Below are 18,281 nucleotides of genomic sequence, written 5' to 3'. Positions count from 1 at the left end.
AATATGTACCTAATAATTAATAATTGTTTTATTAACTTTGATTTGTTTCCGATATAACCACAAACTTTAGAATAGATTAATTAATTTTTACAAACAGAAATTTAAACGAAATCCAGTGTTTAGACAAAAAAATTACAATAAATCTAAATTCAAATCATTCTTTTTAACTTTATCTTTGATTTCTTGTGTTATTATTTAAAAAAATAAAGAGACTTTTCAAGCATGCTTCTCGGTCTCCACGCTTTCGTCATCAATCGGATTACATTTGAGACAGCAATCGTCAATCCGATTAGCCTAGGGAAATTTTCTATACCTACGTTGAGTACCATTATGTCAATCCAATCCAGGTCCCGTGTGCTATCGGTATCCGCCCCAATGTCGAAGGGGTATCCCTACTACATGATTTTAGCACAGACTTAAATCATTTTTGTCGGCAATGTCGCAAAATGGATGTGATTTTAGTTCACATTTCGGCCAAAATGAATGTGCGTCGTTAGTGTGCAATGCGCTGTAGAGTACCTCTAGTAAGAGGTACTCTAATGCGCTGGGAATTTTTAGCGTTATAATAAAATGGCCGACATGGCACCGGCACTTCTTAAACTCAAGAGTTTCAACACTCAAGCTCAAGGCTCAAGTGCTCTCAAGTTGCTCAAGTTTCTTTCTGATAGAACGCATTTGGCCTTAGACCGGTATTTGTAGTATCATCTTAAGATGCCATCAATCTATCATAGAACTGTATCAGCATCTCTAGACATTACTTAATGGCCAACACAATAGAGGAATAAGATATTAAGAATAAGAATTAAAATTCTAGCATCAGTTTTCTCTATAAATATTAAATGTGATGCACAATGGATACGAATAAAACGTAAGACATAAATGTGCCGTACAAGATACAACATAACTTATTATTTATCTACATAGTATTCATTGAGGAAACTGATACTAAAATTTTGATTCCTATTCTTAATATCTAATATTTTTCCTTCTCTATTGTGCGCAGGCCCTAACTCTTAAACACACTAGAGGGTTAAGGCTGGTTTATGCAGGCAATAACCATTCTTATGCCGGAACCGGTAAAGTTCAATGCTAGGATTTCAATACTTCTGTTTATTGAGATTCGATAAATGTGATACTGTGACTCGATAAGAGTCAGAAATCCACAGGCTCAATAGAAAAAGCCGAATGATCTCAGGCTGGCTGAAATTTAGAAAGCAGTGAAGTAGTCAGTGACGTAGTAACGAGAGTGCTGGCTATTAGAGCGAAGGATTCTGATTCGAATCCTGGATTTTTACAGAAAAATATTTGTGTATAGAAAGACAAAGGATCAATGAAGTCAAGAAAGGTATTGAGATTACATTTTAAGATAATTCATGTTATGTCAAGAATATTCTTGTTGATATTTCTGTGCATAAGTACATTGTATATTTAAACTATTATTAAATATGCTTTGTACTTTCTTTTTTAGGAAAAAGTTAAGAAAACACGACTCAACATTGAGGATCGTGTTAAGATTTTAGAACAACTTGAGAATGGAGAGAACAGCGCAACGTTGGCACATAAATACAAAGTATCTGCGCCAACAATTGCAAATATAAAGAAAGATAAAGAAAAATTATTAAAATGTAAAAATGTAACATTCCAAGGAAAAATCAAAAAAGGGTATACCAGCATCGGAAACATTTTCCTTGATCAGTACTTGTACAAATGGTTTGTCCAAAAAGAGAGCAATGGAAAGCATGTGACAGGATCTATGATCCAGCAGAAAGCATTGGAAATCAACAGAACTCTAAATGGTCCCAAAAGTTTCAAGGCTTCCTCAGGATTTTTGTGGAATTTTACAAAGAGGCACAATATTAAGTTATCATGTCATAACAAGAGGGATATTAAGAAGGATGGGAAGGAATACTTGGAGCAAGACTCCAGTAATGATTTTGATCAAGAATTAATTGAAGACAATGCAGAACAAGAACGGCGAGTATCAAATGATGGAGAAGTGATCAAATCTGAGCACCAAATAAATAACCAACTTAATGAAAATAATGAAATGGTAAGAGATAATATTTAAATGACAGGAACTGTACAGATAATCTTCCTATTTTGATATAAAACTCATGATAACGGTTCAATTGAGGATTGGCAGTATTTATAGAAATTTTGGAAGTACTCTTTAGATCAGATCAAGCTTACAACAATTATTAAATAAGGGATGCACAGATTTATATCTATATTATATGTAATTATATATATTTATACATACATATATATATATATATATATATATATAAAATTACATATAATTTTCCTTAATTTGCCATAACAATGTATCTTTTAATCTGATGTTGGTGATTCCTTTTGAAAGTGGGAATGAGTGTGTATATATATGACAGAAAAAAAAAGAAAGAGCAAACAAGCGAGCGAGCTATTCTATAATTACATGACTTTATTAGTGAAAAAGCTTATTAAAATTCTGTACAAAGAAGAATATTACATTTTTTTCTATGCACAAATAAGCTGTTCTTAGTTGGAACTGAAGAAATATTTATTTTAATTATTTTTTTCTACATAAAGGATATATTGATATATTTTGAGATTATGGACATTACACCACGAATAATCTTGTTGATATTTTTATGTGTAAGTACGTTGTATATTTAAATTGTTATTAAATGTTTTGTGCTTTTTTTCAGGAAAGAGTTAAGAAAACACGACTCAGCATTGAGGATCGCATTAAGATTTTAGAACGATTTGAGAATGGAGAGAATATCGTGACGTTGGCATGTGAATACAATGTATCTGTGCCAACAATTGCAAATATAAAGAAAGATAAAAAAAAGTTATTAAAATGTAAAAATGCTCTTGTAACATTCCATGGAAAAATCAAAAAAGGATATACCGGCTTTGGAAACATTTTCCTTGATCAGTACCTGTACAAATGGTTTGTTCAAAAAAAGAGTAATGGAAAACATGTGTCGGGGTCGATGATTCAACAGAAAGCATTGGAAATCAACAGAACTCTAAATGGTCCCAAAAGTTTCAAGGCTTCCTCAGGATTTCTGTGGAATTTTACAAAGAGGCACAATATTAAGTTATCTTGTCATAACAAGAGGAATATTAAAAAGGATGGGAAGGAATACTTGGATCAAGACTCCAGTAATGATTTTGATCAAGAATTAATCGAAGACAATGCAGAACAAGAACGGCGAGTATCAAATGATGGAGAAGTGATTAAATCTGAGCACCAAATGAACAACCAACATAATGAAAATAATGAAATGGTAAGACATAATGGACATTTAAATGATAGAGACTGTATAGATAATCTTCTTATCTCGATATAAAACTCATGGTAACAGTTAACGTGAGGATTGGCAATATCTATAGAAATTTTGGAAATATTCTTTGGTTGAGATTTATATATGTTATTGTAAAAGTCCGAACTACGATAAATTCTAAGATTTTCCAGTAAAACCTAAGATTTACCAACTCTTAATGGTAAAAGTCCGAACAGTTCTGTGATCATGTTTATTTCGAACTTTTACCACCATTCATTTGGTAAATCTTAAGGTTTACCGACATGAGTTGGTAAATGTAAGGATTTATAAAAAAGGGACGCTTTTTTCGGATTTTATTATTGGAATTTAGTACACACTAGGTTTTACCAGTGATAGCTGGTAAATGTTGGTTTTGGGAATAAAACAATGAGTACTTCTTAAACATTTATTTCAATTAACTATCAATCAAAACCTTACATATTTTTATGTATCATATGAGAGTAATTATTAATATTACTATTTATATTACTAATCAGTCAAATCCTTACCTATTTTAAATTATCTTCATTTGGTATTTTTATTTATTAATTTTTAGTAACTAGTTATTTTAAAACATCTTTAAAATACTTCTAGAATAGTAAAAAATAACACAAATAAAATTATCTTCTTACAAACATAACGCTTGCAAACTGCCCACGAGTACGAGACGATACGCCGAACACGTTATGACATGTCTTTCAACATTTACCGTGCCTTTGAGGTAAATCCTAAGATTTACCAAGTGAATGGTGGTAAAAGTTTGAAATCAACGATGATCATAGAACTGTTCGGACTTTTACTATTAAGAGTTGGTAAATCTTTTACTAGAAAATCTTAGGATTTACCATAGTTCGGGTTTTTACAGTAACATATATATACACATACACACACACGCACACGCGCACACACACACACACGCGCACACACACACACACATATATATATAATTTTCTTCAATTTACCATAACAATGTATCTTTTAATCTGATGTTAATGATTCTTTTTGAGAGTGGGAATGAGTGCGTGCGTGTGTGTGTGTGTGTGTGTGTGTGTGTGTGTGTGTGTGTGTGTGTGTGTGTGTGTGTGTGTGTGTGTGTGTGTGTGTGTGTGTATATATATGAAAGAAAGAAAGAAAGAAAGAGCAGACGAACAGCTATTCTATTATTATATGACTTTCTTACCGAAAAGGCTCATTAAAATTCTATACAAGGAAGTATATTACATTTTCTTCTATGCACAAATAAGCTGTTCTTAGCTGGAACTGAAGAAATATTTGTTTTAATTATTTTTTTCTACACAAAGGATATATTGATACATTATATTTTGAGATTATGGACATTACATCACGATCTTGTTGATATTTTTATGTGTAAGTACGTTGCATACTTAAACTGTTATTAAATATGCTTTGTGCTTTTTTACAGGAAAAAGTTAAGAAAACACGACTCAGCATTGAGGATCGCGTTAAGATTTTAGAACAATTTGAGAATGGAGAGAACATCGTGACGTTGGCACGTAAATACAAAGTATCTACGCCAACAATTGCAAATATAAAGAAAAATAAAGAAAAATTATTAAAATGTAAAAATGCTCTTGTAACATTCCAAGGGAACAACAAAAAAGGATATACTGGTATCGGAAACATTTACCTCGATCAATACTTGTACAAATGGTTTGTCCAAAAAAAGAGCAATGGAAAACATGTGACGTGGTCGATGATCCAACAGAAAGCATTGGAAATCAACAGAACTCTAAATGGTCCCAAAACTTTTAAGGCTTCCCTAGGATTTATATGGAACTTTACAAAAAGACACAATATTAAGTTATTTTCTAAGAAGAAGAAAACTAAAAGGGACGGAAAGAAATACTTGGATCCAGACTTGAGCAATAATTTCAATCAAAATTTAATCGAAGACAATGCAGAGCAAAAACAGCGATTATCAAATAATCTAGAAGTGTTCAAATCTAAGCACCAAATAAACGACGAATTTAATGAAAATAATGAAATAGTAAGAGATAATGAACATTTAAATGTACAGATAATCGTACAGCGATAAATGTTTCCTACGCCATCGACACATTTCTATCTTGATATAAAACTTATGGTAACGATTCACTTGAGGATTGGCAATATCTCTAGAGATTTTGAAAATACTCTAGATCAGATCAAGCTTACAACAATTATTAAATATCGGATGCACAGATTTATATCTATATTATATGTGTACACACACACACACACACACACACACACACACACACACACACACACACACACACACATATACATACATACATACACACATATAATTTTCTTCAACTTGCTATAACGATGTATCTTTTAATCTGATGTTGGTGATTCTTTTTAAGAGTGGGAGTGAGTGTGTGTATGTATGAGAGAGGAAAAGAGCGAGCGAGCTATTCTATTATTTATTACATGATTTTCTTACTGAAAAGGTAAGAAAATCATGTAATAAATAATAGATGAGCTCGCTACTAAAATTCTGAACAAGGAAAAATATTACATTTTTTTCCTATGCATAAATAAGCTGTCCTTAGCTGGAACTGAAGAAATATTCGTTTTAATTATTTTTTTTTACACAAAAGATATATTGATACATTACATTTTGAGATTAAGGCATTACGTTACGAATAATCTTGTTGATATTTTTCTATGTAAGTACGCTGTATATTTAAACTGTTATTAAATATGCTTTATGCTTTTTTCAGGAAAGTCTTAAGTATACACGACTCAGCATTGAGGATCGCGTTAAGATTTTAGAACGACTCGAGAATGAAGAGAACAGCGTAATATTGGCACGTGAATACAAAGTATCTGGGCAAACAATTGCAAATATAAAGAAAGATAAGGAAAAATTATTGAAATGTAAAAATGCTCTTGTAACATTTCAAGGGAACAACAAAAAAGGATATTCTGGCATCAGAAATATTTTCCTCGATCAGTACTTGTACAAGTGGTTTGTCCAAAAAAAGAGCAATGGAAAACATGTGATGGGATGGATGATCCAGCAGAAAGCATTGGAAATCAACAGAATTCTAAATGGTCCCGAAAGTTTCAAGGCTTCCCAAAAATTTTTATGGAACTTTACAAAGAGGCACAATATTAAGTTATCATGTTGTAACAAGCGAAGTACTAAGAAGGATGGAAAGGAAAACTTGAATCAAGACTCTAGTAATAATTTTGTTCAAGAATTAATCGAAGATAATGCAGAACAAGAACGGCGAGTATCAAATGATGGAGAAGTGATCAAATCTGAGCACCAAATAAACAACGAACTTAGTGAAAATAATGAAATGGTAAGAGATAATGAACATTTAAATGACAGCAACTGAACAGATGATATTACAGCAATAAACGTTTTCAACAAAATCAACACATGCCTATTTTGATATAAAACTTATTGTAACGGTTCACATGAGTCTTGGCAATATTTATAGAAATTTTGGAAATACTTTTTGAATCAGATCAACCTTACAACAATTAAACGAGGGATGCACAGATTTATATATATATACACACACACACACACACACACACACACACATACATACGTACATACATACATACATACATACATACATACATACATACATACATACATACATACATACATACATACATACATACATACATACATACATACATACATACATACATACATACATACATACATACATACATACATACATACATACATACATACATACATACATACATACACACACAGACATACATATAATTTTCTTCAATTTGCCATAAAAATGTATCTTTTAATCTGATGTTGGTGATTTCTTTTGAGAGTGGGAATGAGTGTGTATGTATAAGAGAGCGGAAAGAGCGAGCGAGCGAGCAAACGATTCTATTATTTACTACATGATTTTCTTACTGAAAAGGCTCACTAAAATTCTGTACAAGGAAGAATATTACATTTTCGTCTATGCACAGATAAGCTGTCCTTAGCTGGAACTAAAGAAATATTCGTTTTAATTATTTTTTATACACACAAAGGATATATTGATACATTACATTTTGAGATTATGAAACTTACGCCACAAATAATCTTGTTGATATTTTTATGTATAAGTACGTTGTATTTTTAAACTGTTATTAAATATGCTTTGTGTTTTATTTTTCAGGAAAGAGTAAATGTTAAGTATACACGACTCAACATCGAGGATCGCTTTAAGATTTTGGAACGACTCGAGAATGGAGAGAACAGCGTGACGTTGGCGTGTGAATACAAAGTATCTGAAGCAACAATTGTAAATATAAAGAAAGATAAAGAAAAATTATTAAAATGTAAAAATGCTCTTGTAACGTTCCAAGGAAAAATCAAAAAAGGATATACCGGCATCGGAAACATTTTCCTTGATCAGTATTTGTACAAATGGTTTGTCCAAAAAAAAAGCAATAGAAAACATGTGACGTGGTCGATGATCCAGCAGAAAGCATTGAAAATCAACAGAACTCTAAATGGTCCCAAAAGTTTCAAGGCTTCCTTAGGATTTGTATGGAACTTTATAAAGAGGCACAATATTAAGTTATTTCATAAGAAGAGGAAATCTAAGAAGAATGGGAAGAAATATTTGGATCAAGATTCGAGCAATAATTTTGATCAAAGATTAATCGAAGACAATGCAGAACAAGAATGGCGAATATCAAATAATCGAGAAGTGAGCGAAATTAAGCACCAAAACAAAAAACCTAATAAGGAACTTAATGAAAATGACGAAAAAGTAAAAGATATGGAATATTTGAAGAGATTTATTGACATCGAAAACATTTTCTTCGGTCAGTCCCTGTATGAATGGTTTGTCCAAGAAAAGAGCAATGGAAAATGTGTAACAGGACCAATGATTCAGCAGAAAACATTGGAAATGAACAGAATGCTAAATAATCACAAAAGTTTCAAGGCTCCCTTAGAATTTTTACATAAATTTACAAAGAGGCACAATATTAAGTTATCATGTCGTAAAAAGAGGAATACTAAGAAGGATGGGAAGGAATACTTGGATCAAGACTTCAGTAATAATTTTGATCAAGAATTAATTGAAGACAATGCAGAACAAGAACAGCGAATATCAAATGATGGAGAAGTAATCAAATCTGAGCACCAAATAAACAACGAACTTAATAAAAGTAATGAAATGGTAAGAGATAATGAACATTTAAATGACAGCAACCGTACAGATAATATTACAGCAATAGAATGGCTAATATCAAATGATGGAGAAGTGATTAAATCTGAGCACCAAATAAACAACGAACTTAATGAAAATAATGAAATGGTAAGAGATAATGAACATTTAAATGACAGCAATCGTACATATGATATAGCAATAGAACGGCGAGTATCAAATGATGGAGAAGTGATCAAATCTGAGCATCAAATAAACAACGGACTTAATGAAAATAATGAAACGATAAGAGATAATGAACATTTAAATGACAGCAATCGTACAGATGATATTACAGCAGTAAACGCTTTCAACGCAATCAGCACATTTTTATCTTGGTATAAAACTCATGGTAATGGTTCACCTGAGGATTTGCAGTCTCTATGGAAATTTTGGCAATACTCTTTAGATCAAGCTTATAACAAATATTAAAAGGAATGCATAGATACGGTATAGAAATATATGTAATCTTTTTTATTGTGCCATAATGATATTTGTTTTAATTTCATGTTGTCGATTCCTTGAGAATGAGAATGTGTGTACACACATTGAGAGGAAGAGCTTCTATGCTTACATGACTTGCTCACCAAAGAAGCTTACTGAAGTTCTGTGCATAATATTAGATATTCTTTTATGCACAGATAAGCTGTCCTTATTTGGAACCTTGATTTTTTTATTTTTTGTCCTGCACATCGTGATATACGTATATTGATACTTATATGTTGACTATATGTATATATGATGTGCAAAAATAACCAAATGTAAGTAATAATAAAAAAAGACTGTATTTTATAATAAAAATTGTCATGTTTGTTGTGTTATCAGACTAACTACATGTTTGCAGAGCTTTTTTTCACTTACATCTCGTGCATCACAGAGCTCATTTTCTTCTTCATTACTTCCCATGCAATTCAAATGCTGATTTACATTTGAATTTCATGAAGGTTGGTGAGGTAAGGGAGAATAGCGCTAACTGAAAATCGAAATGTGTATTTTTCTTCTAGTTCTACTATGTCACCTTATGTTAATAATCAATCCAAAGAATAATGTTTTTAACTATGTGACATCCATATAAAAAAATCTCAAAATTTTTTTAAGAGTCTGTTTTTAATTTGACATCTGGTAAACAATAGCAATAAAATAGTTTCCCATTGCCTTCTTTAAACACAATTTACACAATATATAAATTTTAACAATTTTCTGTATAATATTTATATATTTATTTACATACAATATAAATAATAAAATTATAATTACAATTTCCCGAAATAAAAATATTAAAATAACATGTTTCAAAGAGTTGATGTATTTTGTCTAGAATATTTGGGCGTCCTTTCTACATTTTGTCTAGCAATTTCAGGAAAGAATTGTGAATTGTATTTCTGTTTTCTGACAGGCTTAGGAGTTTCTGGTGCTACAACAGGCATTGGTTCACCTTTCACTTTGGCCAATAGTGCTTCAGTCCTTAGTTTCTCACTTTGTTCCCTGAGTAATCTCTCTGCTCTTAACTTTTCTATACCTATATCTGTATCTATGCTACTTTGGCTCCTAACTTCTTTCTTCTCTGAATGTTTATGTTTCTTGTTCTTATGTTTTTTAACCTTATGCTTTTTGTGAGTGCTATTATATTTGTGATCAGAATGAGAACTATCAGAGTCATGACATTTTCTCTTAACACTCTCTGTCTTTACTTTCAGATCTTTGGCAGAATGCATGATTTTGAGATACTTCTTTATATCAATCAATGGATCATTCAAGACTTTTTTCTTTGTTTCTATCTCTACATCTCTCTCTGTTTCAGTTAATCTTTTTGGTAATTCCTCATACCAGTTTTTTTTGCCAGTTGCTTCATTAGTATCTTGCCCTAGGTAAGTCAAATATCCTATCTGCTTCTCATATTTTTCTTTCTCCTCCTTCTTTTCCTTCTCATGTTCCACATTAGGTCTATTGTAATCGATCTTTCCATCTTCAAGCTCTGCAAAAAAATTGACATGCTCCAACTTCTTGCTGGTAGAACCTTCAGCTTCTGCTCGACCATCGTACTTGGATCTTACTCGCTGCCTTAACAAATCTACCCTTGCTTCTGTTTCCTAATGAAAAATAAAAAAGAGATCTTAATCGTACAAAATCAATTATACTTATAGTGACATGAAGGAATAATTTTCAGGAGCAAAATGTAAAGTAATCAAAACTTCAAAAAATGTCACGTACTGCTTTTTGAGCTCGCTCTTTCCTAATCCTCTCTTCTTCTGCAGCTTTTGCTTCGTCTCTCCGTACACGAGCGATGTTTTCTTTCGTTCGTACGTGCCATCTGAAAAAATGCAAAACAAACAATCAGTCTCAAGATGTTTACGAATACAAATGCGAAAATGCATGTCTCACCTTTTTTTCGGTAGGATATTCATTGTCAGCCAAAATAAGCTCTCGATATAACAAAATCAGATTGTCAAAAACTGATTACTTTTTTTTTTAATGTAAACCTTCCTTTCAAGAGTTTGGATTTATATGTATCAGGTTAACTATGATTAAACTCTCTTTCAAGCCTCAGTTGTAGTAGCATGTAGCATCGAGTCTTGCAACGCTACACAATTCTTCCCATCTCCTTCAGGAATTCGAATAAAATTCTGTTTGATTCAGATTTAAATTAGGTTAGATTTTATTAGCGAATAAAAACAATTTTCGAAGCTTTCACAAAAAGCAAGATCCACGGCAATTCTGCGCGATTTTTTGATTGGATACAATTTTTGGACGTGTAAACGAAACAGTGGAATTTTATTTCCCACAGTTGGCAGCCCGTGAGAATCGAGAGACTGCACTGCATGTGCGCAGGAATCGTAGACAACGCAAGACAGCGTTGTATTCGAGGTTAATCGGCACACTGTGCACGAAGAATTTTTTATTTACGCTTCTCTTAGGAAGTAAGTAGATACATAAGTCTCTTATTTGTAGCATTAATACGTACCTTTATTGAATCATGTCGTGGAAAATGCTATTATCTTATTATCGCATGTTATTTACTTTGACATAACCGGCGTGCCTTATGATGCTATTTGTATAAAAGTTAATAATTCAGTATATTTTCGAAGGATTATCCCGTTAGAAAACCACATTTGATTACAAATACGAATTACCTAATAAATGTTTCATTTTTATAAATTACATATATCTCTTTTATAGATTACAGATTTATTTACCATGGCTGCAACAATGCCAATCAACCCAAAGCCATTCCTCAACGGTTTAACCGGGAAACCAGTTATGGTGAAGTTAAAATGGGGACATGAGTACAAAGGTTACCTCGTCTCAGTTGACGGATACATGAATCTGCAGCTGGCGAACACCGAGGAACACATAGATGGCAATTGCACTGGGAACCTTGGCGAAGTGCTGATCAGGTGTAACAATGTTATGTACATAAGAGGAGTGGAGGAGTCGGATGAGGAGGGCGAGATGAAGGACTAAAGAACAAAAATCTAAAATTATGTACATTGTAATCTTGTATAATTAAACATTAACTTAATTCAAGTAAAATAAAATTGTATCTTTCACAACATATTCATGTTTACATGTAATATTATAAGCTTGTGTTAACATGGTTTCGGTACATTGGTCACTATAGGCTTTGGTCTTGACTTAAACAGCAGTTTCTTCCTCACAATAGCTTTTACTGAGTATTCTGTGTTTACCATAGCTTCCTCGTCTTTTGCGTTATCTGTCGTATCACGATGCCTTTCCAGTACAATTAGTGGTTTATCAAGTGTGACTTCTTTCCCATGCAAAACGTGAATTCCGATAATCAAAACAGGTACTCCAGCTTTCGTGAAGTGAAGATCGCCGATTAATTGATTGTCCGGATTATCGATTTTTTCGAATTTCAGATCGCCCTGAAGATCTATGATAGCCCAAGTTTGTACATTTCCGTCTCTAAAAAATAACCGTGAGGATTTATTTGACATTTGGAAAAAAAGTTGTACGTGTTTCATAAACAGAAAATAATTATCTTTTGGGACATGAAAAATGCGTGTGCTTGATGCTGTTATTTTACATTTTTTTAAATTAAATTTTAGTTTAATTGTATAAAAAAATTTGTGTTTATAATAGAATACAATTGGTATGTAAGTGAGCATAATGAAGCTAGACCTACCTCTTGATCGGCACGATCATCTTTGGTAGGTTAGACTGCTGAATGGCGCCAAAAATTATGTTCTTTAGGTCTACGATCTACCTTTGCAGTGTATCGTAAGTATTCCCTAGGAACTAGTGAGAAGTTGCATTGGTAGTTCAAAGAGTTCCAGAACGCGGAAAGATCGTGAAATTGCCAGCATCAATTTGCGCATTTCAAAACTTGATGAAAGAGAAAGCGTTGCAAACTTCTGCGAACGAACGTATTCTCTTTTAATATTAATTATTTTTATGTACATTTTTGATTTCATAAAAAAATCTATAAAAAACTTACGATTGTAATTTACAACTACGAATATTTTTTTATTAATATTCTAATATTTGCATAAAATACATTATTATTTAAAGATTAATAAAACGATATAAACAATAATATAGTATTATCTATGTAAAATTAAATATCTAAAAATTTCTAAGTATAAAGAACTTTCAATAAATTTCAAATATTTTTAATAAAAATGTTATATATATATATATATATATATATATATATATATATATATATATATATACATACATATATATATATATATATATACACATATATATATATATATATATATATATATATATATGTGTAAAATAAATAATTACATACGAAATCAAATTATAAATTCTAAAATCTACAAAAGAGAACTTCTATAAACTTCAAATAATTTTGTCACACTTATAAAACTTACGTAATCGCGAATTAATTATTTTAAATTACAATTAAGATAAAAAAGAACTATTAATAGAGTATTCCCATATACAACAGAACATTTTAGCAATATTGCAGAAACATTTCTGGAATGTTTTATGCTGTATGGGCTATACTAAACTTCACATTATACAAGAAATTTATGAAAATACATGATGAATACAGAGAGAAGTGTATAGGGATGTTTAAAATGGATTGTGCTTCAATTTGATGTTATTTCTATTTTATTTCCGATTTTTTTTCTCTTCACACGGAAGTAAGTACATTGGACGTAAATCACAGCATATCTTCGCTTGAATAAACACTCATGCATCGATTGTAAACAGCATGTACACGTCAAAGTACAAATAAACATTTGCAAGTGTCTGTTTGTTATTGAGAATTACTGTCGACATGATCGTCGTGTGACTTTCAAATATTTGTAATACTTAGAAATAAAATTTGTGCCCATGCGGTCACACGGCGCTTACGAATACACTTATCGGTCTTATTTGGTGCTCAGAATCCGATCTTAAATTAAATTCGCCAAATCTCATACGATTTGGAACGTGTAAATAATACACATCAATACAAAATATAGATATCGAAATGATCTATGCCCAGACAGTAAACAATATTCATGATAAATATTTATAAATATTTATTTTTTCAATAAATATTTTATGTACATGAAGGAAACAAATCATAAAATCTTTATTCAAAATTTTATTAAAATATAGATTAAATATTTTATACAATATTTGTTTAAGTAAAAAAAGTGATATTTTATACATATTTTTATGATATTTATGATAAATCTTTATGACCACAAAAATATTTATGAAATATTTTTATAAATATATATTTATAAACCATTCAAACATTTATTATAAATATTTTGTAAAATTTTTATGAGAATATTGTGTGCTGTCTGGGTAGGAGATGAATGAGACTGTGGTGAAAAACGATTTTTACAATATGAGATTCGGTGCTCGATCATTCCTTTGCGTGATCTGACGTGAGATGAAGTCAGCATTATCGTTGCGATTACTGTATCTCACAAACAGATTTCATCTTTCTTTCCTCTTGATATTTATGTCGAGATCCAGGAGTGATTTTTGTATGTGTATGCAGATGTTCAGTAGTCTTATTCGTAGCCAGCTTTGATTATCCTATATTATGCGTCAATCGAGAATTAGGCGATAAGCTTGCCGGAAAAGATACTAAGGCAATATCGCTCGCAAAATTACGCGTAAATCGTTTGCGTAATGTACAATGTGCGTGTACGTACATATGAATATATTTATATATATGTACAAAAATTTTTCATATATGTATATATATATTGTATATATATATAACGTCTCCTATGAATGGTACAAAATATTTGAGGAAGAAATTGCGCGTTGATGATCAGAAATAGGAAAGTGATACTTTCATTCGTATTACTCTAGAGAATTATGCCTCTTATTCACTACAAGCTATAAACTCTTCGTACATTCTTCTAGAAAGAAGTGGGATAAACTTATTAAGAAGAAGATGAGAAGGTTCTACGCGTAAATGTGTTTTTTATGGTTCGTTTCCTGTTCGTAAAAAGCATTGGCCTCTAACGTTAGTAGCATGTATAACTCTATCTTACTTCTAATTCCGGATTGTGCATTATCTAGAGTAAGAGAGTACGGTATTAATTTTTTTTGTCTATGTATCGTCTATTGTTACATAAAAGTAAAAAATTTTTTTGAAATAAAAAAATAAAAGAGAGAAATAGTATGCCTTCACAAGAATTTAATTCTGATAAATATATTTAATCTGTTTCGATGGAAGATTGTAAAATTACAAATTTATAATAGTTGAACCTTGGTGAAATAGATTATTATAAAGATCTTGTTTTAATTTGAAGATATTATAGAACACGAGTTTATTGAACCCTTTTTTTAAAATTATTAAAAAGAAAAACAAAATTCTGGTTCAACAAACTACCTCAGCGGACGGATAGATATTATGAAAGCGAGAAGAAGTTCCTATTAGTTTAGAAGTGTAATCTACATATGAGTTCTTAGATTATGATACTTTCGTGGAAATCGCCTAGAAAAGCATAATAGTAATAATAGTATTAATGCTGTCTCTATTAAGAGCTAATAGTTAATACTAAGATAGTAGTAGGTGCTTTTTACTTCTCTGGTCGTATATATCAACGATTCTCTATAATATATAGAGTTTGATTATTTAAGAACTAGAAATTTTTAAGGATAAAGTTTTGAAGAAACGCGTTAAATATTTTTATAGCTTATGTTAATATCAATGAGGTAACGAGAGTGAATGCATTATGTAACATATCCACTATATCTCCGAATAATTTTATATTCTGATAAAAAATTTTTCATATATATATGTCTATATGTTTTTGTTTTCTTGTATAATATCTGTCCAAATAATCTGCATAACAAATTAAAAAAAAATTATAAAATGATTATATATAGAACGTGATATAGAATCTAATCGCAATTTTATTTTTTGTAAAAAAAAAACACTAAAAGTTATTTTAATTATTTTCTATTATTTCCTGTATTGCTTTTCTTTTATATTTAGAGAAAAATTTAGAGAAAGAATTATACAATATAAAGAAAACATATGGATATTATATATATATATATAAATAAAATGAAAAATTTTTTGTCAAAATATTCCCTTTTTGGATCTAGTTTTCTCTATGTGTATGTGTATACCAATGTAGAATTTAAATGTGAATCAATGGGAGGAAGAACAATATGTTACGTATTATATTTATAATATAGCGTGATAACGATGTGTGTGAAATTGATTAAATTATGTCATCAATGATTAGAGCAATTTCGTTGAATTTATGAAAAACTATATATATGTATGTATATACAATAACGTTTACGTCGATGTGTCATAATATCACTTTGCGAACAATCAACAACGTTTTAAAAGATTATGCAAAACAACTTTAGTAACTTATCAATCATTTTACACGTGTCAAACTGTAATAAATATTCATAATTATTATAAGTGACCAAGTTTTCAATTATTGAAATAATTTTTTAAATATTTGCAAGATATATTTATAATTAAAACTTTTTGTTCGCTTATTTTATAAAATGTATATAAGAAGTTTTCAACATAAATCATACAATATTAAAAAATGCAACTAAATACTATTATTGTTTATTTTTTACGTATCAACTAATAGTTTATGATTTCTAATTGCTTAATTTTTTAATATTGTACAGTTCTTATAATACATTGTCTTATATACATAATAGAATAATTATATATACACCATAACGTAAACGCAATTCAACTCAATGTGGCTTAACATTTCACCATTTCGTAAAATCTTTTCACAGTTTTCGCGAGGTATGTTACATCATGACAGAACAATTACTTGTCAGTTAACGTCTAAACTATTGTAGTTGAATCAGATTAGAGTGCGCACTGATGCATAGTAAAGACTTTCGTGCACGAGTTGACATAGAAGCATATGCATAATCGAATATAAATCAGTGAAATGTTTAAATTCTGCGCTAAGCATTTCACTAATATTCTCTGCTAAAATTTCGTTGGTCAAGGCGCTTATAGTTTTATGTTTAAATTCAATAGTATTTACTTTGCACCAATGCGTAAGAGATTCGTCACGCTTCAAGTTACATTGAGATTTAATATAATATATATAATTCGGCCGAGCATGAGAGATAACGGTTGAACAGTTGGTGCTAAGATCAGCCGATAAAGTGATAAGGTAATCTACAACAATAATCCGTTAAGATCTCTCAGGATGTATTTCTTTCCAATTACACTAAATGCAACAAAGAGTTAATCAAAATATGCACGTACATATAAGTGTCATAAATGTTTTAACATTTACTAAGATGCATTTTCCAGGAACACTTTGAGAAACAGCGTCTTATAAGTAAGATACAAAACGACATGATTTTGACATCATTCGTCACCTTAAATAAAACATATTTTTATTATAAAACTCTTATATAAAATCTTTGTGAAATGTGTCGCGGAATACTAACTAGAGACCGAAGAATGCTCATCTAGTAACTGTTAAGTTATTTATGACACTTGATGTACTCTTTCTTTCTTTCTTTTCTATATATCTTTCTCTAACGTCTTCCAAACACGTCGACAGCATTGAGCATTCGATAATCCGCGACACTTAACGCCTATGAAATGCATTACGCGCGACGAAAGTTGGTTGCCGCCGATACTATACTTGGAAGACTGACTCGAGATCTGGGATATCACTACACGGGTTTCCTTCACGTAAACGCACGCAAACACAAAAATAAATTACATTTTTATTTCAGTCTCGCAATTCCGATCACTCGCCATTCGATTTTGCGGACTTGAAAGTTACCCTGAGTGCATCGCATTCATACTCGAGAGAAGGGAAGTCTTTTTTTTTCTGAGTGTACTTCGTTGGAAGAAGATAACATTGATTTTAAGCGATCGGTAATCGTTGATTCCTTTACATTCCGGCTCGTTTGAACACCTTAATTAACACCTTGATTAAATTTTATACTCTTCGGCATACTTTCGCGAGATGCTCGATTCGGGTATAATTTTAGGAACGTCTCTTTCGGGACTAGGGCTAGGACTAGGGCTAGGCGAGGAACTCGGCGATCTTGAGCTACTACTGGAGCTTGATCTGGCGCGTTGCTTTTGCTCCCTTTGAATCTTGTAATCGTATAAAGGGCCGCGAATAATTTTCAGCGTGGTCTCCAACTCGTATGCACGATTCTTCAGCGAATTGTACAGTTCGACATCGAGACCGATCTTACGCGCTCTTCTGTGAAGCTCTATTAGGTGACGCCTGTTCAATACATCCGGCAGCATGTATTCCTAAGTGATGAGAAATCGTGATTGATCGTATCG

At 31.2% G+C, this 18,281-nt stretch overlaps 5 protein-coding genes across 8 annotated transcripts in view; 2 read left to right on the top strand and 3 right to left on the bottom strand.

Annotated features, from left to right (window-relative positions):
* Positions 1–453: 453 nt before the first annotated feature.
* LOC105196834 (myb-like protein X) lies at positions 454–9,339 on the top strand. Of its 4 annotated transcripts, none has more exons than XM_026135118.2 (7): positions 459–689; positions 1,004–1,345; positions 1,469–2,050; positions 2,691–3,278; positions 4,738–5,322; positions 6,044–6,631; positions 7,472–9,339. In XM_026135118.2, the coding sequence occupies exons 2-7, from the start codon at positions 1,331–1,333 to the stop codon at positions 8,942–8,944; spliced, it is 3,831 nt and encodes a 1,276-aa protein (XP_025990903.2). In that variant the 5' UTR covers positions 459–689; positions 1,004–1,330; the 3' UTR covers positions 8,945–9,339. The 4 variants fall into 4 exon arrangements, with proteins under 4 accessions (XP_025990904.2, XP_025990903.2, XP_025990901.2 ...); XM_026135116.2 differs by having other exon boundaries at positions 459–868; XM_026135119.2 differs by lacking the exon at positions 2,691–3,278 and having other exon boundaries at positions 454–868.
* Positions 9,340–9,708: 369 nt separating this feature from the next.
* LOC105196828 (leukocyte receptor cluster member 1 homolog) lies at positions 9,709–11,213 on the bottom strand. Its single transcript, XM_011162961.3, has 3 exons — positions 10,895–11,213; positions 10,724–10,823; positions 9,709–10,602 (listed from the first exon to the last, which is right to left on the bottom strand). The coding sequence occupies exons 1-3, from the start codon at positions 10,915–10,917 to the stop codon at positions 9,805–9,807; spliced, it is 921 nt and encodes a 306-aa protein (XP_011161263.2). The 5' UTR covers positions 10,918–11,213; the 3' UTR covers positions 9,709–9,804.
* Positions 11,214–11,278: 65 nt separating this feature from the next.
* LOC105196810 (small nuclear ribonucleoprotein F) lies at positions 11,279–12,067 on the top strand. The gene is made up of 2 exons (XM_011162939.3): positions 11,279–11,430; positions 11,690–12,067. The coding sequence occupies exon 2, from the start codon at positions 11,708–11,710 to the stop codon at positions 11,972–11,974; it is 267 nt and encodes an 88-aa protein (XP_011161241.1). The 5' UTR covers positions 11,279–11,430; positions 11,690–11,707; the 3' UTR covers positions 11,975–12,067.
* LOC105196817 (chromosome transmission fidelity protein 8 homolog) lies at positions 11,995–12,913 on the bottom strand. Its single transcript, XM_011162952.3, has 2 exons — positions 12,657–12,913; positions 11,995–12,436 (listed from the first exon to the last, which is right to left on the bottom strand). Exons 1-2 carry the CDS (start codon positions 12,674–12,676, stop codon positions 12,100–12,102), a joined length of 357 nt encoding a protein of 118 aa, XP_011161254.1. The 5' UTR covers positions 12,677–12,913; the 3' UTR covers positions 11,995–12,099.
* A 1,558-nt stretch (positions 12,914–14,471) lies between these two features.
* Positions 14,472–18,281, bottom strand: part of LOC105196804 (calcium uniporter protein, mitochondrial) — a 63,736-nt gene continuing 59,926 nt past the window's right edge. The window contains exon 7 of the mRNA XM_011162926.3: positions 14,472–18,248. Within this exon, the coding sequence (XP_011161228.1) occupies positions 17,916–18,248 (333 nt within the window). The 3' untranslated portion in view covers positions 14,472–17,915. The remainder of the gene's footprint in view (positions 18,249–18,281) is intronic.

Source organism: Solenopsis invicta, chromosome 8 (genome assembly GCF_016802725.1).
Source record: "Solenopsis invicta isolate M01_SB chromosome 8, UNIL_Sinv_3.0, whole genome shotgun sequence".
In the NCBI taxonomy this organism is placed as follows: Eukaryota; Metazoa; Arthropoda; class Insecta; order Hymenoptera; family Formicidae; genus Solenopsis; species Solenopsis invicta.
The sequence above is the reverse complement of the archived record's forward strand: the minus strand, read 5'-3'. Positions and strand labels throughout refer to the sequence as shown.

Excerpts from the sequence above, each read along its gene's own strand:
- LOC105196817 (XM_011162952.3), bottom strand. The coding sequence starts at position 12,676 with ATGATCGTGCCGATCAAGAG. Across the intron at positions 12,437-12,656 it reads ATGATCGTGCCGATCAAGAG|AGACGGAAATGTACAAACTT; the intron begins GTAGGTCTAGCT and ends GTTATTTTTTAG.
- LOC105196810 (XM_011162939.3), top strand. The coding sequence starts at position 11,708 with ATGGCTGCAACAATGCCAATCAACCCAAAGCCATTCCTCAACGGTTTA.
- LOC105196828 (XM_011162961.3), bottom strand. The coding sequence starts at position 10,917 with ATGAATATCCTACCGAAAAAAAG. Across the intron at positions 10,824-10,894 it reads AATATCCTACCGAAAAAAAG|ATGGCACGTACGAACGAAAG; the intron begins GTGAGACATGCA and ends GCATTTTTTCAG. Across the intron at positions 10,603-10,723 it reads AAGAGCGAGCTCAAAAAGCA|GAAACAGAAGCAAGGGTAGA; the intron begins GTACGTGACATT and ends ATTTTTCATTAG.
- LOC105196834 (XM_026135118.2), top strand. Across the intron at positions 2,051-2,690 it reads TTAATGAAAATAATGAAATG|GAAAGAGTTAAGAAAACACG; the intron begins GTAAGAGATAAT and ends GCTTTTTTTCAG. Across the intron at positions 6,632-7,471 it reads TTAGTGAAAATAATGAAATG|GAAAGAGTAAATGTTAAGTA; the intron begins GTAAGAGATAAT and ends TTTATTTTTCAG.